Source organism: Plectrocnemia conspersa, unplaced genomic scaffold (assembly GCF_051122295.1).
Source record: "Plectrocnemia conspersa isolate PC_06_02 unplaced genomic scaffold, ASM5112229v1 ptg000005l, whole genome shotgun sequence".
Classification (NCBI taxonomy): Eukaryota; Metazoa; Arthropoda; class Insecta; order Trichoptera; family Polycentropodidae; genus Plectrocnemia; species Plectrocnemia conspersa.
This window is the reverse complement of record NW_028277169.1, coordinates 18,795,286-18,823,217: the sequence shown is the minus strand read 5'-3', so window position 1 is coordinate 18,823,217 and position 27,932 is coordinate 18,795,286. Positions and strand designations below refer to the sequence as shown.

Genomic DNA, 27,932 nt, shown 5'->3' with positions numbered 1-27,932 from the left:
GTCGCGTGCGTTGCGGCGGTGCTCCGTTTTGAATGTTGTGTTCGTTCCTTCGCGGTGAGGTGAGGGCGCTTAGAATTTTTCGCAAAGCGCAATCATCATCGACTTGTAACCCGCGAGGATGAAAATCTTAAATGAAAAAAAAATTAGAAGGTTCCTCGCACCAAAAACGGAACGAGATCGAGAATAGCATGAGAACCAGTTTTCAGGTAATAAGTTAGCATTTATATAACCATAACCTTAAATTGTAAGACCGCCATTTTGTCAGTAAGTTTTAAATTTTATTTTTAGCTGGATTTCAAGTGGCAACTTCTTGGACTATCACCAGATCCGCCCTCAGTCGTACTAGCTTGACTCGGTTTCGAGGTACGCCTAAAGTTTCAAATATTAAGATGTCCGATAAGCTCGTCTAAAATGAATAGAGGTGTAGGTTCATAAATGATTTCATCGAGTTTGTGATTCTACACATCTACAATACAACAATAACATTTTTACAGTGCTAAATTGAATTTTTTTGTCGGAGGATGTATGGACACTGGAGAATTCGATTCCAGCAATAGTCCTAAATCTAAACGTCGACCGAAAAAATGTGACGTGGGAATTAAAGAATAACTAAACTTGCTTTCATTTTAACAAACATGCAATCGCAAGAAGCAATTATTTTCTCATAAAAGGGTATGATTAATTCTTGAACAGTAACATAGTTTCCGCCTATCTAGATCTCGATGCGTCGTATACGCAGTTTTTGAAAAGGCAAGGAAAATTTTAGTACTGCGCGGCTTCGACATGGGTCCAATGTTTTTCCTATTGTTCTTTAATAAATCACTCAGATTTCCAAATATATGCTGACGAAACTGCAAAATTTTCAAAAAAATACTGAAAGTAGACTTTTGGTAATCAATTGCACTCAGTATCATGAAATGTCACACAATTTCCCTCTCAAGGTTCTCGACGATATGTGACGCATTAGATTAATTGGTTTTAATTTTAATACAAATATAAACTGATACCTTTATGTGAGGATTTGAATGAGTAAATAAGAATCAAATCAAAATTCTCCACCTCGTATGACAATGCCATAGAGTATGAAATCATTAATCTCGCATGAATGGTAGTCAAGTGCTTTATTATTCAACGTATTCCCTAGATCAGGGATGGCGAACCTTTTGCCTAAGTGGGTCAAATTTGTTATATTTTATTTATTAAATCCATGTGGCAGGACACAGGTTGAGTAATTGAAACAATAATAAATAAAGGCTTACTAGTTTTATTAACAATAAAATTTACAAGCAATATTTCAATGAACTCTTTATAAATAAAATAAAGAAAGGAAGAATAAATCATTTAATGGGAAATCTGTTGTTGTTTATATCATATCTAAAAATTCAAGCGGGTTCGATAATTTCACACGCGAGGTACTCGCTCGCCATCCCTGCCCTAGATATTGCTTCTTTTGATTTTTTCATCTTTTCTGCTAGTCTTAAAACAATCTTCGTAATATTCAATTTAATGATAATGATGAAATATGATTATTATATTACAATTTTAAAATTTCGAAATACATGCAAACTTATTGGATAATTTAATGTTTTCTTTTTACACACAGAAAGTACCTGATTCTTGCAATCAATGCCGGGAGAAATTTTAGTCTACCTCAAGATGAAGAAAGATTGGGAAATGCAAAATGAACTGCAACACTCCATACATCAGCGGACGCAATTGACACCGCTTGCTGCCAAACCTTCACAATTTTCTGTCGCACATCTCTGTAAGTTTTAAAATCAATAATATTTTTATATTTATGTTAAAACTTTATTATATCTATCAATTACTTCTCTCAGTTTGCACGCATTTGTGTATTACGGCTGCATTAATGAAGGTGCAGTTTACACTCGAGCCGCTCATCGAGGACATCGAATCTTCATCAAGGTAAATTTGCAGCTAATTTGTACAACTGAATATGGCCAGCTTGCAAGAACCGTCATCGAATAACAAGTTTTTATATTAGAACTTAATCATTTACTATATATTTTTGTTACATAAAATTCTATTCATGATATTTTGTCATACAATTTAAAGTAACTAACGGAGAATATTTTTGAACATCTAAAAGTTAATTTTTTTACAATATTCAAAAATTATCATACTTGCGAACTATTTTATCGTTTTCCTTATTCCTTATTTTACCTCAAGGTATATTGGGGAAAGGGAATTTGTTTCGCAGCGCATCAAATATAATGATTAATCACTGGAGCAGTTAATCGAGGATATTGACTCTAAAGCAGCGGTTTCCAACCTTTTTGTTACTACGCCTCCCTAAAAAAAAAAAAATTTTCCGCGCCTCCCTTACCTTTTATTTTTTTAATAGATTAAATAATATAGACACGTTTTAAATAATAAAAACTTTATTACAAAAATAAACTGAAAACCACAATTAACAGAATAATAACAAGGTTTAGTTATAACATACACATACGTGTATATTTATTTTTATATATAAGTTTTTTTAAACAATTAAACCAACTACATCTATCGCATAAAAATTTAATGCGACGGTTGTTGTTGTTTATTAGCACAAAGCTTATCAAATCTTGAAGGCAATGTGGAGAGTGCCACTCGTATCTCTTTTTCGACTACTAACCTGTTGCGATATTTAGTTTTCATTGCAGCCAGTGCCGAAAAGCCCGTTTCGCATAAATACGACGTTACAAACGGTAGAAGCACTTGCATTGCTTTGCAATACAAAGATTCATACTCTCCTTTAAGATTCATCCAAAATTGAATTAAGGTTTCATTTTGAAACTTTTGTTTTAGTAGGCTATCGCATGATAATTCTATAAGTTTTTCCTTTTCAATGGTTGTCAGCTCAAATTTGTCGTTTTCATCGTCGATAAATGGATTCTGTACCCACAAAAACTTTGAGAAATCAAGGTCTTTAAAATAATTTGAAAAATGCAGCACTAGACCATCCAAGTGTTCAATAAAAAGATTCTTGCTTGTTTCAATATTGGCTGTGGCCCAGAAATCTTTTGACAGTGAAAACATGTCCAACTCATTCTTTTGTAAATTTGACTTCCATAACTTCAACTTTTTAATGAAAGCTTTTACTTTGTCTTTTTGAACAAGTGGATGCATTTGTGATCTCTGCATTGATTTATTCAAACTGCTCAATTTTCCAAAAATTTCAACTAAATAGGCAAGTTTAACAAGGAAATTATCGTTCGTCCACAAATGTGCCTCTTCATGGTGATTTTCTTCGAGAAAGGCTGTTATTTCTTCTTTGAGTTCAAATACCCTTTGAATCGCTTTTGCACGAGATAGCCAGCGAACTTCACAATAATACAGAAGTGAGGTATAATTAGCTTCTATATCTACACACAACTTTGCAAACAGCCTAGATCTCAAAGGACTGTTCTTAATGTAGTTTATAATTTTTGTAAAAATGTTGTTAAGTTCCTCGCTCATATTTTTTGACACTAGAGCTGCTCTGTGAAGCATACAGTGCGTCCAGATAGCATGTGGTGCTTTCTTTTTAACTAATGCTTGAAGACCTGCTTTGTGTCCTGACATTGAGTGAGCTCCGTCAGTACACAGTCCAATACAATTACTCCACATTATGTCGTTTTCTTTAAAAAAACTGTCCATTATATTAAAAATTTCAATGGATGTGGTCTTTCCAGGAATGGGTTTGCAAAATAATATATCTTCTAATATATTATTTTCCACAACATATCGAACATATGCAATTAAATGGGCATCTTTAGCTATATCTTCGAAGTATGCAGCCGAGAAACTAATTGATCGCAAATATCTTCAGATATATCATTGATTCTTCTTCCGACTGTATTATCAGCAAGCGGAATTTGTTGCAACTGTTTTGCATATGATTCGCCGAACATTATTCGAACCATATCAATAGCTGCTGGTAAAATTAGAGTTTCTCCTATTGTATGTGGTTTCTTACATTTTGCGATTCGGTAAGAGACATGGTACGAAGCCAATAATGCATTTGGTGATACAGAAAGAATATTTTTGAACGTTTGCTTTTGATTATTAAGCTCATCCAATTTTCTTTCAAAATATTCTATGGACTTATCAGCGTATTCAGAATGTAGAGTTTCATGGTGCCGTTTTAATTTGACTGGTCTCATACTATCTGAAGCCAAAACTTTCGAACACAACAAACACATTGGTTTTTCCAAGCCATCTATAATGACACTAGTGAATCCTAATGATAAATAGGATGAACTGTATTGTCTTTTCTTGGGAGCTTTACTTCCTTGTACTTTTTTGATTTTATTCCCACTAGTATCAGCATCAGTATCTTCATTATTGTTGACTTTTCAACTTGTTGTATTAGTTTGAATATGATGCCTGTGTGCCAGACACGATCGAAGGCTTTGGCGATGTCCAGGAACACTACTCCAGTGGACATTCTCTTGTCAAAGCCCCTTTGGATATGTTTCACCACTCGATGAAGTTGATCAGTAGCAGAGTGTGCGTTTCTAAAGCCGAACTGTTCATCGGGCAAGATTTTATTTTCTTTAACATGAACTAATAATTTAGCTTGAATAATTTTTTCGTAAATTTTGCTTGCAGCGGGTAGCAAACTTATAGGTCGGTAACTAGAGGCTAATGAAGGGTCTGTTCCTGGTTTGCGAAGGATTATTACGTTTGCTTGCTTCCACACCGTCGGGAAGTATAGGCACTCGAGAGAAGAATTAATTATATTTAAAAAATAATTGATGGCACTTGGGGGGAGGATTTTGAGAGCTTTATTTGGTATGGAATCATTGCCGGGTGCTTTTCGATTAGGAAGTCAACGGATGATGTTTTCTAGTTCAGATAGTGTAATTTTTATATCAATATTAGTATCCACTGTTTTTTCAAAAAAGGATTTTAGGCACTTTTCTGTTTTATTTTTAAATTTACGTTTAAGTTTACTTAAATCGACCGAGCATTGATTTTGAAGACTGTCCGCTATAGTTTCGCACTTTTCTTCAACTGTATATACAAAGTTACCCGTTATTGTTTTAATTTTACATATGCCAGTGGATTCGCGGCGAAGAATTTTTGAAGTGTTCCATAGTGAATTATCTTCAGGTTTTAGATCTCTTAATTTGGTTTCCCAAGTATTATTATTATGTTCAGCAATAGCGATTCTAATTTCTTTTTGTAATTTGTTAAGTTGTCTTTTAACCGATTTTTCGTGATAATTTTGCCAAAGATGTCTTAAATGATTCTTTTTTAAATTAATTCTTTAATTTCTTTGGTAGGGGGTCATGTTTAGTAATTTTGTTTTTAACGGTGCACCGTTCAATTGAAGATTTAATCACTTTGTTAAATTCGATTATTTCATCGTCGATATCAGTTTCAGTTCTTAAGATGTTGATACCAGGAAGGGATTTCTCAAGGAAGTAGGGGAAGAAGTCCCATAGTATTTTATGCGATTGTGGGGCTGGATTATTATTTCTTAGATTAATTTCGAGCGTGAATATTACCGGGTTGTGGTCTGATGCGAGACTATTATGGACTTCTATTTCACACGCGGGCAGATCTTTGCAGATGGCAATGTCTAATATGTCCGATCCTCCGCGAGTAGAGAAATGGGTTGGCACGGACGGTATTTCTAAGTGTATGTTACTATGAGAAATGTCATTAACAAAATTATTCAAAGTTCTACCGTTGCGATTGGTAGCTCGGCAATTCCAATCTTTATGTTTGGAGTTAAAATCACCTGCGGCAAATATGGGTTGTGAATAATTAAACAGTGATTTAATATCTTCGATGGGATATTTTGGTGTGGGAGGAGTGTAAACGGAATGTATTATGACTGGAGAATGCTCATCGGTTTTAATTTCTATACTCGTTACTTCTAATTGCGCGTACGCAATTAGAAGTAATATATTTTTATATTATATATTAATCTTGATATATTAATCTTGAATATATTTTTTTTCTAACAATATACAATCTTCTACTCCTTCTGATTCTTGCAAAGAATTTAAATGTACATCCTTCGATGGTGTATTTGGGTGAATCCCCTTCACTCTATAGCGAAACGGTTCGCAAAAAACTGTTTTTAAAACGCCAAATAAAAACAAGACGTTAGTGTAGTTATTGTAGTTTCAAAATTTTCGAATTTCGAGTATTAATTGAGTAATTTTCAAAATACTCGATTATCGAGTACTTGAAAAATAGACTTCGATACTCGAGTATCGAATACTCGAATTGGAGACTAGTGGTACGGGGTAACGGTCAGGGATGGTTCGCGCATTGAGAGCCCTAGTCACCGCATGGTCGCCAATCTCCCGGCGTCTTCTTCGGGACGATGTGCAGTAGTAATGACCATGGACTGTGATGGACGGATAGTACCGTCGTTCAAAAGGGCCCTGAATTCTTCTTTTGCGATTCTCAATTTGTCAGGGGCGATTGAACACTGATGGGCCTGGTGTCGTTCTGATGTGGTGCATAGTTGTCTGTTGCACCGGTCGCAGAGCTTTGTTTCCGGTAGGTTGAGTTATCTCCTGAAACTCTTTCAGGAGAGAATGGTAGTTGCTGACGATATCGACTTAATGTGCGGTGGTTCATCTGCAGTGTGCGAGCTACCCGAAGCCCTGAAACGGCTCACTTCGTCTACAAGACGGACGTTCTTCAGGTTCACGAGTAGATTAAAATGCTGCAGGAAGTCAGCTCCAATGATCGGCGATTACACATCTGCAATAATGAATGCCGCAAACTCGTGAAGTCTGAAGTCCAGTGATAATTTCTTCCAACCAAAAGTTTTTGCTGTTGATCTGTTGGCCGCAAACAACTGGTATGGAACTGGATGGAGCAAACCAGCAATTTTCCATCTTGGAAACACATACACATTCTTGGCCTTGGGTACTTCGATAACAATTATTAATTCGTTTCAGAGCAGAAAATGAACCGCCATTCTGCAACCACTACCACTGGTAGTGGTTGCAGAATGGCAGTGGTGCTATTTTTTTATTATTTTTTTAATACATATAAGATATTCTCTTATGAGCTGTATTAGCTCATTATTAGAGAAGTTTCAATACCAGATATATATAACCTAGCTCGATTTTGATTAATCACCAAGATATTCATCCGTGAGATTAGAAAATCTAGGTAAACCTAATCTGTGATGGTCGATTAGAATTATAATTATATAATAATCACTAATTCCTAAGCTGTAACGATTGAGACGGCAACAGCCTCAACTGCACACGCACTGGTACTACCACCTACGAAACACACTTTCACGTACACACCAGTGGTAGCCGACGGTCTTTGTTGCTAGGGCGCAGCTCTGAGAGGACGCTACTCTAAGTAGGCGAGGCTCTGGGGAGGGAGGGCAGCTCCAAGGAGACGCGGCTCTGAGGTTGTGCAGTAATGTATAATATCTTGTTCTGGAACGAAATCAAGTGAAGTAATCATTTTTGAATTTAAAGCGAATTGCGCATCAGAATTGTACCTATAAAATAATTTTGTATGTTCCGAGTCTTATTAGGTAGTAAACAAAATAAAACGGAAATTAGATCCTCCATCCTTTCTAGCCAAAATCACAAAAAAATGAGAAAATAAAGGGGGAGAAAGTAAAAATGTGCCATCCACAAGTAATTCTTTCATGTTTGTGCTCTACACTACATGACTTTCACGACTAAAAATTAAGATTCTCATTGGAACGACTTGTTCTGATCTTGGATCAGCTAAAAGAAAACGTTCAAATTGTGATGGACTGAATTCATAATTTAAATATTCTACAGGAATAATTATTGTTTCCCTAGAATCAGGATTCATTTTAATTTTCGTCTTTGAATATTTCCGCGAAAACATGATTTAGAAGCATTCCTTGTACTGCAGAAGAAACATTTTCTATAATTTGAGTTCTGATTTGTGATAGGTTGCTCATTGTCGTATCTGTTAACTTTTTGGCTGCTGTACTAACTGCTTGCGTTATTACTCTGACCGAATTTTCAGAACTGCTACATGTATGTTCATGTCTTTCAGAAATGAATTATCCATCACTAACACTTGTCCAGAGTTTACCTTTACAGCCTTTTTTAACAAAAAGATATCCATTCCAAGCATATTTTTCCTTGTCTTTTGTGGTGTTGAGCTAGTTTACGTGGCCGTTATTGCCGATTACTTCCCGCCCTCCAGATCAGCAGGCCGCTTCGCCTCAAGGCCGAATTTCCGCAGATGGGCCATGACCTCTTCCGCTGACGCGATACTCTCATCAACCAGGATATCGTCCATGTACGAGTCCGTCGCCGCCCTCACCTTATCACTTCGGCCTAACACGTAGTCCAAAATTCGACACATGACCATCCAGCTGCGGCAGTTCGCTTCCTCGGCGGAAGATCAGCTGACCGGTACTAACTTTCTACAGACACAGACCCAACGCCTTCCCGCCCTCCAGATCAGCAGACCGCTTCGCCTCAAAGCCAAATTTACCCCTTTTACGACAGCGTCAAGCTCTGCAAGGTTGATGTGTCCCGCATCTTCCTCAGCCATGAGGCATCTTCCACTGTTTGGCCAGCTATCTCCACGAGTACCCCCAGCGTGAGAGTACTCGCATCGCCCCAGACCCTGCCCTCGTTCGTGCCCGGCACCGTCCACTGACCCTTGACGGGATTTTTTCTCGTCACCTTTTCTAAAATCTTTACGACAATCTCCTGGGCCCTTCGACCGATCCGATCTTCCCAGGTGTGACCCAGCGCCTCTCTTCACGAAGCTGCAGGCCAGCAACCGGGTAGTGTCCCACGAGCTTTCCGCAAACCGAAAACGGCTGCCTTAACGCCAGCTAACTTTCTGCAGATGCAGACCCAACGCTTTTCCGCCCTCCAGATCAGCAGGCCAAACGACTTAATATTTGATTTAATATCCCTGAATTATCCGTTTATGAAGGATATAAACTAGGGTAACTCAAATTAATCTTTCTTAACCTTTTAAACGCCGCAAATTATTGGTATGGACGTACACTACAGGCCAAGAATTTTCTAGCAAAAACAAAATCTATTTAAATTAGATTTTTCGGAAATGTGTCGATGGTATATTATGACGACTTATCAAATAAATGTACAATGTGATATTTTCACGGTCATTTACCCAGAAAAACAGAATTATTTTTTCTCGTTGTCACATTGCTGACAGAAGGGTTTAAAAATAAAATAATTATAATATATTGGAAAATATATATTTTAAAAATAGTTTTGTGGCGGCGTTCTGACAGTTCTCAGTGTTATAAACATAATAATAACAATGAGTAAACAATCTTAACACACTTATAATTAATAAGTAATTATTCAAAAATGTCAATTACAATAGTAACTTAATAAAACAATGAAAAGGAACTATAATTATAACTTGCTGATTCAGCAAGTGTCAAATCGGTTTAAAAGACAATCTTAATTCTAATTGGTCTTGTATAAAAAACAAGTCATTGGAACACTAACTAATGCTTAAGGTATAGAGTAATTCTAATTATTTTTTGGTGTGTCATCATCTGTCATGGTCATGTCTACTTCACTTTGATTAAAAGCTGGGATGGCTCCTGTGGCTCTCAATCTCTCTTGCATCCTCTTCAGTCGACTCTGCTTGTCATCTGCAATAGCAGCATCTCTTGAAGAAGCATTAGATACATGTGATAAACTTGCTCTGGATGATTGCCTAGAGCTTGCCCCAGTCATAGTTGATAAGGGAGCCTGAGAGGCTGATCGCATCAAGTTCCCAGATTTCTCGTCCGATAGTCCAGACATTTGCGCTATAGCGTTAATAACCTGCTCCGTTTTTGCCCCCAATGACTGGGATACATCGGTGATCATCCCTCGAAACAGCTGCATGTTAGCGTCCAATGCTAGTTGTTTGGCAGCTGTTTCAGTAACTAGGGTTCTCATCATAACTGAGAGCTGACTAGTCATTTTTTAATGTTCAGTTATCATTGTAGTTAAATGAGCTCCAAGGAAAAGTGGATCACGTTTTACCTCTTGGATATCCAAAACAGTTTGCTCTGTAGGCGCACCTGAGACAAGTTGCGATTGCAGTTTTGCCATTAAGAAATTATGCTTCATCCTCACTAACGCTTCACTGCTAGCATATGGATTAGCTATAGTGGAAAGAACATCCAAGAACAGTGTGAGAGGTATATCAAGTGGTAAATCACGAAGACCGGCTAACCAGTCCGATGTCCACTGCTGATGGACTAAAGCTATTATATGTTGAGGAACTGGAGTTTGCTCCCTGCTGAAACGTAGGATTTCTTCAGGAAGAGTGTAACCTGAAGATTGACTAGATAAGTTGCTGAATAATGATTTTGGAGGCTCCGGCAGATGGTGGACCCTAGTAGACTGCCTTGTGGCTGCCTTCTTTTTTATGCCCGCAACTTTCTTGGGTGTCTTTTTAGCATGAGAAGTGGAAGCCATCCTACTGGAGGGAAATCCTCCTGCCGCGTCCTTGAATTTACTCTGATATAGATCCAGAGCCTTGACACCGGCTTGGCACGCTAGAAATTCGTCTGCTACGTCCTGTGCCAACTCGTCTTCAGAGTCTGAAGCAATTGGCAGGTAAGCCTCCAATTCTGAGTTGGTCAGCCGTTGCGCCATCTAGCTGTGGGAGGAGAGATTTTTTGGTGAGAATCCTAGGGAATTGGTATCAGTGAGAAACTGAACGCTATTTCTTACGAAATTTGTGGCGTATGTAGTTCTTGGGGCTACGTAATTAAACGACCTTTTTTTATAGAGCTGGCGAGGACCTGGGGTGCTAGACCGTTGTTATATGATGAGTGAAAAAAAGAAAAGAATGTATATTTTAACAAATAAAAATTAATTTAAAAAACACCCGCTTCACGAGTTGAGCGGTGGTGTGGCAACACTGAGAACTGTCAGAACGCCGCCACAGACCCCCTTGCCAGAATTTTATTTATAATTCGATATATATGTTATTTAGTACTTAATTACCCTATACACAGTTACAAACTTATAATCTACACATATTTAATTAAAACTAACAAAAATATGCATAATAATCTAACAAGGATAAGAAAGTGTGATAAGGATAAGAATAATTATTTGTGGGCGAGATTATTTAAACCAAAAATCTTGCTGGTAAGCGTATGCGCCGTTTTGTACTTGTTTTTGTTTCATATGTGACTTTGGTGTTGACATGTGCAGTGAGCGGTGTTTTGACTTCATCTGTCACTGTGTATGCTGGTTTAACACGATCTACCGAAACGACAACGTCTTTACCTTTAATATTCACTACGAATGTTTTAGTGTTTCGTTTCACAACTTTATATGGTCCGTTATACGGCATCTGTAGAATGTCTTTTGGACCGTCGTGGCGAACGAAAACCTGCTCTCTAGTGGCCAAGTCTTTGATTATGAAAGACTTTTTGTTGCTGTGGTGCGTGCCGGGGACTGGTCGAAGAAGTTGGAAGTTTTCCTTCAACTCTTTGGCAAAATCGGTCTCTTGCATGTTTGACGTTCCTGCAGCAAGAAATTCGCCTGGTAGTCGCAGTGATTCGCCATATACCATCTCTGCAGAAGTGGCTTTCATATCTTCGCGCCAGGATGATCTTATACCTAAAAGAACTGTAGGTAACGTTTCAGTCCATCGGTCATTTTCATAACATTTGATTGCAGCTTTTAGTTGTCGATGCAGGCGTTCTACCATTCCGTTTGCTGCTGGATGATAAGCTGTCGTCCTTAGGTGTTTAGTTCCCAACAGCTTGTTCATTTGGTTGAACAGTTGTGATTCGAACTGGCGGCCTCGGTCGGTAGTAACGCTGATAGGTACGCCAAATCGTGATATCCAGTCGTTGTAGAATGCCCGGTCGACAGTGCTTGCTTCTTGATTCACTAAAGGGATGGCTTCAGGCCATCGTGTGAATCGATCTACACAAGTTAGACAATATCTATGCCCTTCTGAATGTGGCATAATAATTATGTCTATGTGTACGTGCTCGAATCGTGCTGATGTTGAGTTGAAATTACCCACTGGAGCTGACGTGTGCCTTGAAATTTTGGCACGTTGGCATTGTATGCATTGGCGAGCCCATTTTGCACAGTCTGCTTTTACAGATGGCCATACGTAACGGTCTGTTATTAGCTTTACTGTTTCCTTACGGCCCGGGTGCGAAATACTGTGCATTGCCTGGAAGATAATTTTGCGGTACGCCTCTGTGACGTACGGTCGTGCCTTAGCAGTCGATACGTCGCACCATACTAGTGTGTCCGTATCGGGCATTTGTATCTTCTTCAGCTGTAGGCCTGTGTCGGTTTGTAGATATCTTTGTAGCATTTCGTCTTGCTGTTGTGATTTTGATAAATCTTCAAAGTTTATCGGCTTGACATTTATTTCTTCAATTCTCGACAGTGCATCTGCTACGACGTTGTCTTTTCCTGGTATATGCTGGATGTTTGTGCTGAACTGTCCGATGAAATCCAGATAGCGGAATTGTCTTGGTGAACATTTTTCAGCTTTTTGTTGGAACGCGTAAGTCAAAGGTTTTTGGTCGGTGTATATTATGAAACACTCCCTCAACCATATGTCGAAAGTATTTGACTGCGGAATAGATTGCTAGCAGTTCTCTGTCGTATGCTCCATATTTCGTTTCCGCTGAGGTCAATTTTCTTGAAAAAAAACTTAGCGGTTCCCAGTTTCCATCAATTTTCTGTTGTAATGCAGCTCCCACGGCGAAGTCAGATGCATCGCTGACGATGGCGAGCTCAGCTTCTAGTTTCGGATGAGCGAGTGATGCTGCATTTGCTAACATCAATTTGCAATCTTCGAAAGCTTTTTCTGCTTCCGTTGTCCATGTAATTGACGTTTTTCCTTTTACATTGTCGATGAGCAGTGCGTTGAGGGGTGCCTGTGCTGTTGCCGAACCTGGCATGAACCTCCTATAGAAGTTCAACATTCCTAGGAATTGTCGTAGTTGCTTCGCTGTGCTCGGTGTAGGATATTTACTTATCGCTTCAACCTTTTGTGGTAATGGTCGTGTGCCACTTTTCGAGACTGCATATCCGAGAAATTGAACTTCTGATTTTCCAAAATTGCATTTGGACGGGTTTACGATTATTCCGTATTGTTGCAATCGTTCAAACAATGTCTTCAGATGAAATTGGTGCTCTTGCACTGAAGTTGACGCGACCAAAATATCGTCAATGTATGCATAACAAAATTCCAATCCTCTCAACGCCTCATCGATAAAGCGCTGAAAGGTTTGGGCTGCATTCTTCAGTCCGAATGACATAAATGGGCATTCGAATAAGCCAAATAAGGCGGTCGAGAAGTGCGGCCTTGACCTTTGCGTAGGCGCCGTCGGCTGGTGGGTTAAGGATTATATCCCTAACTTCTTCCTGCGCTCTTGTGTCAAGTGCTCCCAGCACGCAGTTGAACCAGGTTTCGTCGTTGCTGATTCCGGCGGTCTTGAAACCCCGTTCTGCAATCGCAAACCATAGCTCAGGGCCGCGGGCGTTGAAATCTGCCGGTCGGAACGCAACGCGGTTCACCTCTTCGGTCATCCTAGTTGATCGTCTCTTGCGGGTCGTTGTTGCGTATTACCGATCACGTCGGGGTCACCAATTTGTGGCGTATGTGGTTCTTGGGGCTACGTAATTAAACGACCTTTTTTTATAGAGCTGGCGAGGACCTGGGGTGTTAGACCGTTGTTATATGATGAGTGAAAAAAAGAAAAGAATGTATATTTTAACAAATAAAAATTAATTTAATTGAGCGGTGGTGTGGCAACACTGAGAACTGTCAGAACGCCGCCACAGTTTTAATTGTTAATTAAATACAGACGCTTAAAAAAAAATGTTAGGGTTGTCACATAGCTTTTATAAACATTTTGAAAATTCATAAAAAAAATACATTCATAAAAAATACAAAAAAATAATTATGAAAATTCATAAAAAAAATATATTTACAAAATACAATAATAAATTAATATACAAAAATTGTTTAAACAAATTTAATTAGCAGACCAATTAAAAAACAAGGATAGGGTTGTCTTTGTTATTAAAAAAATTAAATAATGAGTAAATATTATAAAAAATTAAGTTTAAAAAACATTGTATAAATAAATTACATATGGGCATCAACAAAAAGATTAAGCTGGGGTTGGCACATTGCTTATAGAAAATAATAAATATAAAATTATAATAAAATATAAAAAATGTATTTAATTTAATACAAACATAAAAGTACTGTCGGAGTGGTTAAGTTTGCTATGTTAAGTCCATGTTAAGCACTCACGACACTCACTCGCGACACTCTCTCACTCACGTTAATAGTTGACGTAGCACTGCGTGGGCGCAGCGCTGCGGCGTTGCTACACCACTCCCCCCCTAGTGGTTTCCTCCTGGAATCCACGATTAATCCAGAAACCGAGCCGGAAAACGAACACGTCTCCCGCCTCTTGTCTGCGTTAGCTTGTGCTATTTCTGACGGAGAGCTCGCTGGCGCGAGTATAGCTGGCTGCCAGTTGGCGCTGTTTGGCGTGGACGCTTGGGCGTCTGGTTTTGTATGGGTGTGGTCTGGCGTTTGTATATACGTCGGTTTTAAACGGTCGATGGAGATTGTCGTGTGGCTTCCTCGCACGTTTACAACCATCCATTTGGGTCGCCGTTGAATGACCTCATACGGGCCGTCGTAGGGGGAACTGAGTGGTCCCCGTGCTGCGTCACGTCTCACGAACACGTGCGTCGTCGTCGGTAAATCTTTGAAGATGAACGTTGGACGTACTCCGTGTGATCTCGGCTGGGCGGGCGACAGTTGCTGCATACGCCCTCGAAGTCGGTCTGCAAAATCTGGCGTAATCGTACTTGGTGCGGCTTGTCGCGGTGCCAGAAATTCGCCAGGAAGACGCAGGTTTTGTCCATACACCAGTTCTGCAGGTGTAGCTTGCGCATCTTCTCGCCAAGCAGCTCTGATGCCCATTAGCACCGTCGGTAACGCCTCTGTCCAACGCTCGTCTTGATGGCACCTGAGAGCAGCCTTTAACTGGCGGTGGAGCCTCTCTATCATCCCGTTTGCCTGCGGGTGATAGGCTGTTGTTCGTTTGTGTGATGAGCCGAATGCATGATTCAACTCCTTGAACAGGGCGCTCTCGAACTGCCGGCCTTGGTCCGTCGTAATCCTAAGTGGGGTGCCGAATCTTGTGATCCACCCACTGTAAAGTTTCCTAGCCACAGTCTCGGCCGTGATGTCTTCTATCGCGTAAGCTTCCGGCCAGCGGGTGAATCGATCGATGCACGTCAAAATATACTTTTTCCCTTCTGATACCGGGAGAGGGCCGACGATGTCGATATGAATGTGCTCAAATCGGCCTTCCGGGGGTTGAAAACTTCCGATCGGTGAAGACACATGCCTGGACACCTTTGATCTTTGACACTCTAAGCACTCGCGGGCCCATCGCTTGCAGTCAGAACGAAGCCGGGGCCAGAAAAACCTGTCGGCGACGAGCTTCATCGTTGGTCGGCCACCTGGGTGTGAAGGTGAGTGGCAAATGTCAAAAGCTTGCTTCCGGAACTGTTGTGGCAAATATGGACGCTCTTTTCCTAGAGATGTGTCGCACCAAATGGTGGTGCTGGACTCGGGTAGGCTGATGGGACTCAAGGCTGTCTAAGGAGTCTCTGGGTCGGCTGTTTGCTGACGCTCTAACTCCTGGTAGTCTATTTGTTGGCTGCTGACGATCTCTACTCGCGATATGGCGTCCGCCACTACGTTGTCGCTGCCGGAAACGTGCCGAATATCAGTCGTAAATTGGGCGACAAAGTAGTCCGTATGGCGGAACTGGCGCGGGGTGCCTCTAAGGCCTTGTTCGCTGTGGTGCCTCTAAGCTGGTCCGTCAGTAACCGCTGAGCTGCGGACGCTCCAGGGATAAATCTTCGATAAAAGTTTATCATCCCTAGAAAACGCTGCATTTTCTTGACGGTGTCTGGGCGCGGGAAGTTGGCGATAGCTTTTTTTTTTTATATAAAAATAAGAAAGACAATACTTAATCAATACTAATATATCTATAATTATTTTAGGATTATCTAAAAATGTCAAGTATAATAATAAAATGATAAAAATGTAACAATTAACATTAATAGTAGTGTGCTGATTTAGCAACAGTCATGCACAAAAGAAAAGTGTTCTTAGGTCTAATTGGTCTCTTATAAAAAACAAGTAATCAAGATAACAACAAGTGCTTAAAACTACGGTTGATTCTAATTGTTTGTAAGAGTATCATCGTCAGTCATAGTCATGTCCACTTCGATTGCGGTGAGAACTGGTATGGCTCCTGTTGCTCTGAGTCTTTCTTGCATCCTTCTCAGACGGCTTTGCTTGTCGTCTGCTACAGCGGCCTCCCTGAGAAGAAGCGTTTGACACGTGAGATAGGCTTGCTCGAGAGGACTGCCTGGAGCTGGCCCCTGTCATAGTGGATAGAGGCGCTTGTGAAGCCGATCTCATCAGGTTACCAGATTTTTCATCCGACAACCCAGACATTTGAGCGATGGCGTTGATAACCTGTTCGGTTTTTGCGCCCAAAGATTGGGACACGTCTGTTATGATCCCTCTGAACAGCTGCATGTAGCGTCTAAGGCTGATTGCTTGGCAGCTGTCTCGGTTACCAGAGTTCTCATCATGATTGAGAGTTGGTTGGTCATTTTAGAGTGTTCGTTGATCATAGTTGTTAGGTGAGAACCCAGGAACAATGGATCCCTCTTTACCTCTTGTATATCTATTATAGTTTGATCGGTGGAGGTTCCAGCAATTAGTTGTGATTGTAGTCGGGCCATCAAGAAGTTGTGCTTCATTCTCACAAGAGCGTCGCTTCTAGCATAGGGGTCATTAATAGTTGACAGAACGTCTAGGAACAATGTGAAAGGTATGTCTAGTGGTAGGTCTTTGAGGCCGGCCAACCAGTCAGAGGTCCACTGCTGGGGGACTAGAGTAACAATATGCTGGGGCACTGGGGTTTGCTCTCTACTAAAGCTTAAAATCTCATTGGGAAGATGGTATCCAAGGGTTGAAGAAGATAAATTTACGAACAAGAGTTTTGGGGGTTCTTGAAAGTGATGTGTCCTTGTGGATTGCCTGGTAGGTGCTTTCTTCTTGACACCTGCCGCTTTCTTCGGTGTTTTCTTAGGGTGAGATGTAGGAACCATTTTACTGGAAGTGGGTTCACCTAATGTCTCTTTGAGTTTGGTTTGATACTGCTCGAGAGCCTTAGCTCCCTCCTGACATGCCAGAAATTCTCCTGCTACTTCCTGAGCAAGCTCGTCCTCTGAATCTGATGCTAGTGGCAAATAAGCCTCTAATTCAGAAGTAGTCAACCTTTGCGCCATCTAGCTGTGGAATTGGGAAGTTTGTATTGAGAATCCTAGGGAATTGGTAACAGTAATTGACTGTACACTATTTCTTACGAAATGTTCCTTTGGACCTCTTCTAACACGAATATTGGCAAACAATTGAGCGTTTTGCAGTATTTCGCTGTATCTGCTGTGATTCGGTGGTGCTGGAAAAGCGTCTCTAGTATGGTAAACCACAGTCGGGGGTTGTGGGTGCAAAATGCTGGGGCCGTCATGGTTGAGACGTTAACGGCCTCAACTGTTGGTGGTGGGTTCATCGGGGCGGCTGGTGGGGCATCCATTTCAGCCGGAATAAAAAAAAAATCAGTAGAATAAAAAAAACGGGCTACGTGATCACGTCGGGTCACCAATTGTCGGGTGGTTAAGTTTGCTATGTTAAGCACTCACGACACTCACGTTAATAGTTGACGTAGCACTGCGTGGGCGCGGCGCTGCGGGGGCGCAGCCCTACAGGATGCGGCGCCGATGGGGGCGCGGTGCTGCGGGGGGCGCAGCTCTACAGTATGCAGCTCCGGTAGTGGCGCGGTGCTGCGGGGGCGCAGCCCTACAGGATGCGGTGCTGTGGGGGCACAGCCCTACAGGATGCGGCGCCGATGGGGGCGCGGTGATGCGGGGGGCGCAGCCCTACAGGATGCGGCTCCGATGGAGGCGCGGTGTAGCGGGTGCGCAGCCCTACAGGATTTTTATGTCGTCATGTGCAACCGGTATCTGGTTGTAGGCCCGAACTAGGTCGATCGTTGAAAATATCTTCTTGCTTCCGAGCGTGTGTGTGAAATCTTGTATGTGCCGTACTGGGTAACGATCTGGGATCGTACGGTCGTTTAAAGCACGGTAGTCACCGCACGGTCGCCTTTCATCCTTGGTCTTCTTTGGTACGAGGTGTAGAGGCGAAGACCAACTACTCTCAGGTGGACGAATAGTTCCCATGCTGAGCATTGTATTAAATTCTGCTTTGGCGATTATCTGTTTGTCTGGTGCGAGACGACGAGGTTTGCTGTTCACGGGCGGTCCTGGTGTAGTTCGGATATGATGCATTGTTGAATGTCGCACATCCGCATTTCCTCCCATAGGTTTCAGAATGTCTAGGTAACGTTTAAGGAATTCGTGCCATTCCGAAGTGCCGTTCAGGATTTTGATGGATGTGACATCGTTTCCTGCTATGTGGCCTCTTGCTTTGAGTGTCGTGTTTTGGTCATGCAGGCATCGGTTCCTTATGTCGACCATTGAACCGTAGTGAAACAGGAAATCTATACCTACGATTGGCTTGGTTAAGTCCGCAATGACAAATCGCCAAGTTAGGCCGAAGTCCACAGTATGTAGCCACTGTTACTTCGGCAAATTGTAATAAATATTATATGTGGTTGCTTTTCAGTAGGAAGTATATCTTCTATAAAATGCCTTTCGATCAAACGACGAGGGTGAATTGCAGCAGGTGGTCTTCCATGAAGGGTAAAACTCAACATATGGAAATAATTTTTGACTTTTTTCTATGATGTCCATACTATATAAAAGGTTACTTGATCGTTAGAGATACGTGTTTTTAGCATCTATTTTCGAAAAAAATAGCATTTTGATGTTACAATTTAGCGTTTTGGAGCAAATAAAGTAACAATTTTTAGCATCTATTTAGCGTTTATTATTTTAATTAATTTATTTTAAACATAATTTAATATAAAATATGCAATTCAGTAGTAGAAAACATTAAAAAATAAGTAAATAGATGAGAATTTCTTTATTAATATAAAAGACATTAAAATTTATTAAAATATAGCATAGAACATGTCTCAATGGATGATTCCTTAAGTCTAGTACGACGATCAGTGACAACTAAATTATAAGTGCTAAAGTAGCGTTCTGCATCTACACTGTTTGCAGGACACCAAATTGATTGTATGGCCGCATTACCAAATTCCACATGTTTTATTTTTGTGGCAAGTAAGAGTTGGAGTGTGTCTGTTTTTACTCCACTTTTAATACTAGATACTAAATTATTAAAAAAATGTGAATAACCCTCTAAACATTGGATCGTTGTTAATATCGAAAATAGAGGTAAATTCCTAAATAATAATAGTACTTCGTCGCTTTGGAAATTGCATTTACTTCCAGCTACAGATGGATTGAACAGTTGGTTTAATGATTCATAAAAAAGATTAGTCTCATTTATAGATAAATGAGACTCGAGTTTCAATAGAGCTTTACCGGAAGCTTCCTTGAGCATATTTATTAAATCTTTTTTTGTATTTTCATTACTTTCAAGAAGTAAGTTTTGTGTTTCGATAGGAAAAATGCCACCCATATTGTAATTTAAGGAATCTTTTATCCCCATAATTTCTTCCCACAATAAATGAGAAAAGGGGTACAAAGATCCTTCCAGTTTGTTCATTAAATTGGTAAATTTATCGCATATTTCGCTAACATATTTACATTCAATTTTTAATCTAATTGTATCGGACTCATATAATTCAATGATTTTTTCTTTTGTAACATTTCTTAATTCCGAGCTTTTAAAAAAATTAATTAAGGCATCAAAATAAGTGTACAAATATCTAACTGATTTGAAGCATGATTTCCAGCGAGTTATGACTGGACTTGGAAATAGCACCGCTGGAAGATCTGGGTATGATATTTGCAAAAATGCAATATAATTTGATTTCATTTTTCTGGAATGCAAAAATGCTATTTTTAGTTTACTAATGTATTCATTCAGCAATTTCAACTCTTTCATGAATGTATTTCCCACCAAACTAATTTTGTGAGCCCAGCATTGAAAATGAAGCATTTTATTGCCAATTAAAACATTGAGGCTTTTATAACAAGCTGTCATATATGGCGCTGAATCTGATACAAATCCTACAATATCAGAATACGAAATTTCATACTCTTTAAGAGTATCTACTATTGTTTGCGAGCACGTCGTAGCATTAGCTGTATCTAAAAAATTACATGATGCTAAATACACATTTTGTTCACTTGCAGGTAACACTGTTTTAAATAAAACTGCAAACACACATCGTCCCATTTTATCAGAAGTTTCATCCACTATTATTACAAGAGGTTTGTTTTTTATTTCTTCTAATATTTCTTTCTTCATATCTGCTCCACATATTGGAACATATGTTCTCCGTAAATGATCTGCACACGGTAATTCACCAGATCCCTGGACATATTGACTAAAATATTGTCGCACTGCAGGATGGTCTAACTTTGCTAGCGGTATGTTAGCTTTAAGACACATGCTAACGGTATTTTTTATAAATGCAGATTTTTCTTGCCTTTTGACTACAATGTTTGGAATTGTTGATTGACGAGTATGACTTGTGGAAGGTTTTGAAACTCTTTTTTTATGGCTATTTGATTGTAAATGTTTGGTTAAATTATCTTTCTTTTTCCAATCTAACTGACAATTACAATGCCGGCACATCAAATTATTGTCATCATTTATATAAAAACCATCTTTTTTGTATGCTGCAGCTCTTTCTTTAATATCAACATTTGCTCGACCCATATTGTTGAAACTGAAAAAATACATATAATATTAATATTTAATAAACGTTGTAATAAGTAAAATAAAATAATCTTTGACATGTAAACTCACCAAGAGATTGTGACGAATAATTAATTAATTTGTGGAAGAAAACAGTTCTGAACGTATGCTCGCGTGCATATGTCAACAACACATAACCTCAAAAGATGCGAATGTCAATGTAGCGTCATAGACCACAGACAATAAGTTAAGCAGCTTAACTTATTGTCTGTGGTCTATGACTAGAGTTCGGGCAGACTGACCATAGACATTGAGAATCGATATTTGGAATAATTATTTTGCGATTTTAATTTTTTCACGTCTATTCACATATTTCAACAATTTCGCAACAATTTCGCATATATCACGTTTATCGCTTTTATTTCGCATTTATCGCAAAACGCGATAATCACGTATCTCTATTGATCGTCCTCCAGATTTTTTATATAAAATATAAGAATTCCACAAAGACAATTCCAACAAGTGGAAGAATATTTTTTTGTAATATTTTTTACCCCTTTTCCTCGGGATGGGGTAATTGGAGAGGTGTTGGTCCACACGATCAACTCCACCCATTGTATCGTTGTAATTCACAACAACTTTGGGTTTCAATTTTGTAATATTTCTTTTTATTGTTTCTGCCAAATTTGGTCAAGTATAATAGTTATCCGTTGTTAGATGGCTCATTTGGCCAGCCATCTTCATCCTTTAACGGCCAAGGCGGACCACCACCACACCACACCACAGCTCGCACTTTGATAAAGTTTGGAGTGACATACCCTTTGAAATCATGTCAGTGGGATTGTCTGAGCTCCTAACATGGCGCCACAACCCTGGCCCAGCCTGAATTTGGGTGACTCGATGAGCCACAAACGTCTCCCACTGAGACGGACAACCTTTAATCCAAGCCAGCGTCACAGTGGAGTCTGAAAACATGGCGACACTTTCAACCTTTAGCTCCAGACATTTTATCGTTTCTGTCATTAGTTTCGACAACAACACTGCTCCACACAATTCTAGACGCGGCAACGATACTGTCTTGATCAGCGCTACCTGTGACTTTGCACACAACAATTCACAGCGTACCGTCGCATCCCGGCCGGTGGAGATGCCATAAATGCATGCACCATATGTCTTGATGGAAGCATCGCAGAATCCGACCAATTTGATGTTAGACGGACACTGCGCAAACTATTGTCTAAAGCTAAAGATCCCGCCTGCAATCTTAGTTTGGTGCAGATGGACAGGCAGTTGAATAAGTTCTGAGGGCTCGAAGAGGTCAGTAATGACCTAAGAGCTAGTCACAGCGACAAGTGCGAGGAAGAATTCAAGGGTTCAACAAGTCGTACAATGGAAGGTAGATTTGTTGTACGCCTTCTATTCAAAACCGATGACCGCACTTTGGGTGTATCATACGAGCCAGGGCTCAAGCGTTTCCTTGCTTTAGAGAGAAAGCTGGCGAAGTCTGTAAAGATTCGGAACGAGTATACCGACTTTCTTAAAGAGTATATCTCTCTTGGTCACATGTCTGAAATTCGTTCTCGTCGGTTCACGTATGTCATTACGGCTGACATAGAGAAAATGTACCGGCAGGTTCAGGTTCACGCCTCCCATAGGAGATTTCAAAAAAATCCTGTGGCGATTTGACCCACAGGACGATGTGAAATCTTTCCAGCTGAACACAGTAACGTACAGGACAGCTCCAGCTTCATTTTTGTCGGTGCGTTACCTGCATTAACTTGCAACCGAAGCAGAGGTTGATTTTCCTGCAGCCTCTGCAGTCATAAAAAATGATTTTTATATTGATGACCTGCTCACTGGAGCAGATTCCAATGTGGCCCTTAAGGCATTACGGTCTCAAATTGACGTCATACTGAGAAAGGGCTGTTTCACCCTGAAAAAATGGCTGTCAAACGAGCCCAGAGGCTGGGGAACGAGACGAGATAGTTTCTTTTTTATGGCAGCGGTGCCAGAATCACTACCGACCCATCCTCAAGTTCGATTCTTTTGCGCCCATTGCGCATTGATTCAAAAAACCAACTTGCGTTAAAGATTACGTCGAAATGCGAAGAAATGAATCATTAATAGTGAAATCAGTAATATCATTTAACTTACATTCTTCATTATATACATCCGTATCATAATTCAAATCCGTCTTAAGACATTTAAAAGCCATAATCAATAGAATTTAAATGCTTTTTCAAATATACATTTTTGGGGGTCGAGTCGTTGGTGCTGGAGCTCGTGTGTTCTAGGCGGCTAATTAGATGTCCTCGAGAGAAGTCCGGTGGATAGCGTGGTCGGCGAAGAAGGCCATGGTAGTGGCGTCGGCAGAGACGGCGGCGAGGGCGTCAGCGGAGACAGTAGTCGAGTCGATGCAATGTAATCGGGCGAACTGTCTCTTGGAGTTTCTGTCCGTCTATTTATATATTTTGAGGATCGTACGGGAATTGTAACAACTTATTGTTACCTGTTGCCACACATTATATATTGGACATGAAGCATGTTTTGACTTATGACCACTATCCATATCCTTCTTAAAACAATTTACACAGATTTGTGGAGAGTTCATTTGAGGGTATTCCCGTGCAATGTGTCCATGTTTAGCACAATGGTGGCAAGTTGACAGCTCCTCTTTGTAGTATTTGGCTGTATGTCCATATCCACAGCATTTTGAGCATATTGTTACAGCAATGAAATCTTCAACACGGCAGGAAGTCCATTCTATAAATACTCTTCAGCTTTGATGAGAATATGTCTGTCAGCCGGATTCATTGTAAATATTCTATGACAAGGACCAGTTTTTGACCCTGCATAGTGGCTAAATAACCAGTTTTCTCCCTTTATGTTTGGTATTAATTTTTTTATAGTTTCCACAAAATCTTCATTACTTATTGTCCTTGGTACATATATAAAAATGACTAGGTAATTTTTTTTTTTGTATAATTGCCTCAATTTTATTATTTATTTTTCGTTTTGATTAATTAATTTTACACATTTATCAATGTCTTCAGTTTCAACAGCTATTCCTCCATTTTTTATATTTATTATTTTATTAATTTTAATACCAACTTTTGATGGTTTTCTTGTTAATTCTAGCGTCGATTTGATGTCTTGCGATGTTTTTATATTAGTTTTATCTTTCGGATATATTAGTAATGTGGGGTCCTTTTTTTATTGGTGATATTTTGAGATCAGCTTTATTGTTTGTGATTGTTGCATAAGTTGTTTCTACCTTTCTTCCATTATTGATTTTATTTTTAATTTCAGTTATATCTTCCTTTAAAGTTTTAAAAGTAGAGTCAAATAGAGATGCTTTATTTAGAGAACACAGGGGTCGATCGTCTTTTCCTCGGGATGGGGTAATTGTTCGTTTGTTTAACGCGTTTATTTCAAAAATATTCATGGGTATAATAGTATACAGACATGTTAAATACACAATACTGGTTTATAACCATTTTCATTGTTTACAATTAAAAAATAAAAAAAGAATAATAAGTTATCCCTGAGTATAATAAAGTAAAAATTCAAGGAAAAACACAAAATCTTTTACAAAAAAATTTTTTTTAAATATACATATATAAAATATAACATACATAATTAAAATCAGCGAACTGAAGCTGTTAGTGTTGCGTTTGAATGTCCTAGAGCAAGATGTGCTTTGGCATTTTGTGTATATATTTAAATTGAAGTCCTTTTTTGCCGTAGTTACAGATACTAGATATTAGTGGGTTAGTATGTTCTCGCGAAATGTTTTTATAATATTTATCCGTGTGATAATAGCAATGTTCTTTTATTGTTGGAATTCTATATTTTTTATGTAACTTTCTAAGATTCGTATAAAATGGGATGTTATATATTATTTTTATTGCTTTATTTTGAATTACTTGTAATTTATCAAGGTTAGTTTTACTCGTATTGCTCCATACTGGGCAAGCATATGTTAAGACTGGTCTAATTAATCCACCCATTGTATCGTTGTAATCCAGAAGAACTTTGGGTTTCAATTTTGTAATATTTCTTTTTATTGTTTCTGCCATGTTGTTAGTGTGGATTGTTCCACATCAAAACCAGCAGTTTTCCCTTTCAATATGACACAGTTTTACCCCTGGCTATTTGTTTTGTTTTCAGACCTGGAGGCATGCCGTTTCGCTTTTTTTGTACCGTGCCATACAAATCTGTAGATCTTCCAATTTAAAATTCTGCCAATTTTGGTGAAGTATAATAGTTATTCGTTGTTAGACAATAACCTTTGTCCATCAGAGGTTTCATCAAAGACAAAACTACTTTTTCTGTTGTTGGGTGTTCCTGAAAGTTTTCGTCATAGGAGGTGTCTTTTCCAGTATAAATAATTGTTTTCCATACATAACCCGATTTAGATTCGCACAAGGAATACTTTTTATTCCGAAACGAGCCCTTTTAGATAATATGCACTGTTTCCACCCCAACCTGCCTTTTTATAAGAGGAGGCTTTCATCGATAGTTATATCTCTATCTAAAGAATAATTTTTGCAAAACCTCTCTTGTAGTTTTTCATGTAAAGTCCAGATTTTGTTTAGTTTTGGGCTGGGGTGAGTTTCCGGATCGTACGTCGAATTATCGCTAAAGTGAAAGTATCTTTTTATACTTTTGAATCTTTTCTGGGCCATAAAATCGGCCTCAGGCATTCTCCTTATGCTTTGTAATACACAAAGCATCAAAAAAAATTCGCAGCTCTGGTCCTGTTATTTCTACCCAATTCTGTGATGTCCTTCTCGTCGATTGAACTCGTTGCGCGTAACGATTCGCTTCTCTGCATATATCTCTAATTATATCTTCGTCGAAATAAGGTCAAAAAATTGAAGAACATTGTTTTCCACAAATTCCAATGAAAGGAAATCTGGCAGGCGGAGGTTCCACGCGATTTTCGTGCAATTCGCGCCAATTCTGGCTCTCGGTTACGGCTGGCACAGGTGATGTATTTGACTCACTTTCAGAGGCAGTAGATGATGTTGAAACATCAACGTCAACATCGGTTTCATACTCGCTCGATAAATCCATTTTATATTATAATAATGGTAAAAATCACTAATAATACAACAATAAAAAGCACTAATAATCTAACAATAATGATTACAAAAAATAATAGTAACAGTTCGAAGCACACAGTCAATAAAATAGAGTTTGTAAAACACGAAACAATTGAATAAAAAAGTCACAGTTCGAAAATCGATTGAAGTTCAAGAAATAAAACATAAGAAGCTCAAAGTTCACAAACAAAATAATCGGTTCGAAAAACACCAAAAAAAATCAAAAAGCAAAAGTCGAAATAATTTGTAAACGATGCAGTCGCGCCCGTGGTCAGAAAATAACTAATATTTTGTAAAATAAATAAAATTGCAAACCCATAGGTTCCGTTGAAATTCACATGTGTGGGTTCACATGTCATTCATAGGCAAACATTTACGGGTATATAAAAAAAAGTCCCATAAATTACTTTCAAAAGTTGTGCCACACATGAGCGTCTTTGACCAGAGTGGATTTCGTTTCAAAACGCTTTTGTTATTTTTAATATGGAATTGCTCACACATGTGTGTCATTGCCCGAAATTGGACACTTTTTTTTACACATATATGTGAGCACGCCCAGTAAATATGTACATGGACTATTTTGGTTTTTACTTTGATGGAAACATATACTATACTGTTTACAGATATCATTTCATAGGGGCCTCTATAAGTCAGATTTAGTTTTCTTGCCGTTCCTAATTTTCCGGCACTGTTCATTAGGTAACAAAGTCACCAGGTTTGAATGTACTTGCTCGAATTATGTTCTGACTTAGCATACTTTGGATTTGATTTTCTATTTCCTGTTTGTGAATTTCCAGAAAGCGATACGATTTCGTAAAAATAGGAACTTGAGACATTACAGGAATGTGGTGGCATACAGAATCGGTATGTGTCAACTCATCACCATCTAAATAAAATAAATGGTTGTATGTATGACAAATGTTAAGGATTAATTGTTTTTCTTCATCGTTCAGATGAGAGAGATCTAATTGACTATCGAGAAGGATATCTCGTTGCGAATTATGCGACTGGTTTCGCAGTAAATTTTTACAATTCTCAGCCTCAACAAATGGTTGAAACAGTGAAAATTCTTATGTGATCCTCCTTACTGTTTAGGATGGTAGCAAGTGCTTTAGAATTATTCACAGGAGTTACGGCGCGAGGCAAGAATATGCCAGAAATTATGGGCTGGTCGGGAATTATTCTGACTTTAATTTCGGGATTCAAAATATTAATCGATACTACGGTTTCAGTTTGAAGTTCTAAAATTATATCATTTTCATCTCCACGGTCTATTAATGGATAAATTAATCCGTGCATGCGTAATACCTTTTCCTTTTGTAACGGGACCTCTCACTCCCGCGGTCTCCGACCAACTGAACTCCCGTCCACGTGCGCGTCGCCCCTACACCGTCTTGGCCATAACACCACACGCCCTCCTGATGTCTACATCACGAAGTCTTCCAAGCGGTGTGGGCGTCTTCGACTCCTCGCTGGTCGAGCGGTGGTCTCTGTCTTCTCGGACTGCGCCATGGACTCCGCTGCTGGATCTTCCATTGCCGGTTGCTCGGATTCGGGTTGGAACGGCGCGCTCCACTGCAGCCAGGATCCTCGGGTCGTGTTAGTGTCTTCCGGTGGAGCCCGTCTCAGGTCTAATACGTGCCGTGGTACGCCATCGACAACTACATTGTTCCGCGATGCGATGTCCGTCACGTACCCTGAAGTCCACTCTTCCGTGCACGACGGGCGCGTAGGCTTGATCAGGACTCTCTCGCCTACCGTGAAAGGTGATTGCACTGGGGATGGCTCGGGCCTTGGTGCTAAGGGGTGTCTCCATTCGTACTTGTGTAGCAGCCTCGCTGGGGTAGAGTCCTCCTCCGCCGCATCTCTAGCTGCTATATTGTACCAGAAGACGGCCTGGAGTGGAGATATCTTGCTCCTAGCTGCCGTCCTCTTTATCGTCCTATGGTGCCTCTCTACGATGCCGTTTCCCTG

At 39.6% G+C, this 27,932-nt stretch overlaps 2 protein-coding genes and 2 long non-coding RNA genes across 5 annotated transcripts; 1 reads left to right on the top strand and 3 right to left on the bottom strand.

The window, feature by feature from the left end:
- LOC148235025 (uncharacterized) lies at positions 1–26,185 on the top strand. The gene is made up of 5 exons (XR_015809490.1): positions 1–206; positions 289–363; positions 1,604–1,765; positions 1,839–1,926; positions 25,021–26,185. It is a non-coding gene; the product is annotated as an uncharacterized LOC148235025 (long non-coding RNA).
- On the bottom strand, positions 9,189–13,774 carry LOC148235028 (uncharacterized). Its single transcript, XM_088185404.1, has 2 exons — positions 10,686–13,774; positions 9,189–10,611 (listed from the first exon to the last, which is right to left on the bottom strand). Exon 2 carries the CDS (start codon positions 10,605–10,607, stop codon positions 9,930–9,932), a length of 678 nt encoding a protein of 225 aa, XP_088041530.1. The 5' UTR covers positions 10,608–10,611; positions 10,686–13,774; the 3' UTR covers positions 9,189–9,929.
- Positions 16,007–18,655, bottom strand: LOC148235027 (uncharacterized). Of its 2 annotated transcripts, none has more exons than XM_088185403.1 (2): positions 17,421–18,655; positions 16,007–17,342 (listed from the first exon to the last, which is right to left on the bottom strand). In XM_088185403.1, exon 2 carries the CDS (start codon positions 17,340–17,342, stop codon positions 16,560–16,562), a length of 783 nt encoding a protein of 260 aa, XP_088041529.1. In that variant the 5' UTR covers positions 17,421–18,655; the 3' UTR covers positions 16,007–16,559. The 2 variants fall into 2 exon arrangements, with proteins under 2 accessions (XP_088041529.1, XP_088041528.1); XM_088185402.1 differs by having other exon boundaries at positions 16,007–17,346; positions 17,421–18,650.
- Positions 19,082–21,120, bottom strand: LOC148235026 (uncharacterized). The gene is made up of 2 exons (XR_015809491.1): positions 20,962–21,120; positions 19,082–20,881 (listed from the first exon to the last, which is right to left on the bottom strand). It is a non-coding gene; the product is annotated as an uncharacterized LOC148235026 (long non-coding RNA).
- Positions 26,186–27,932: the final 1,747 nt, after the last annotated feature.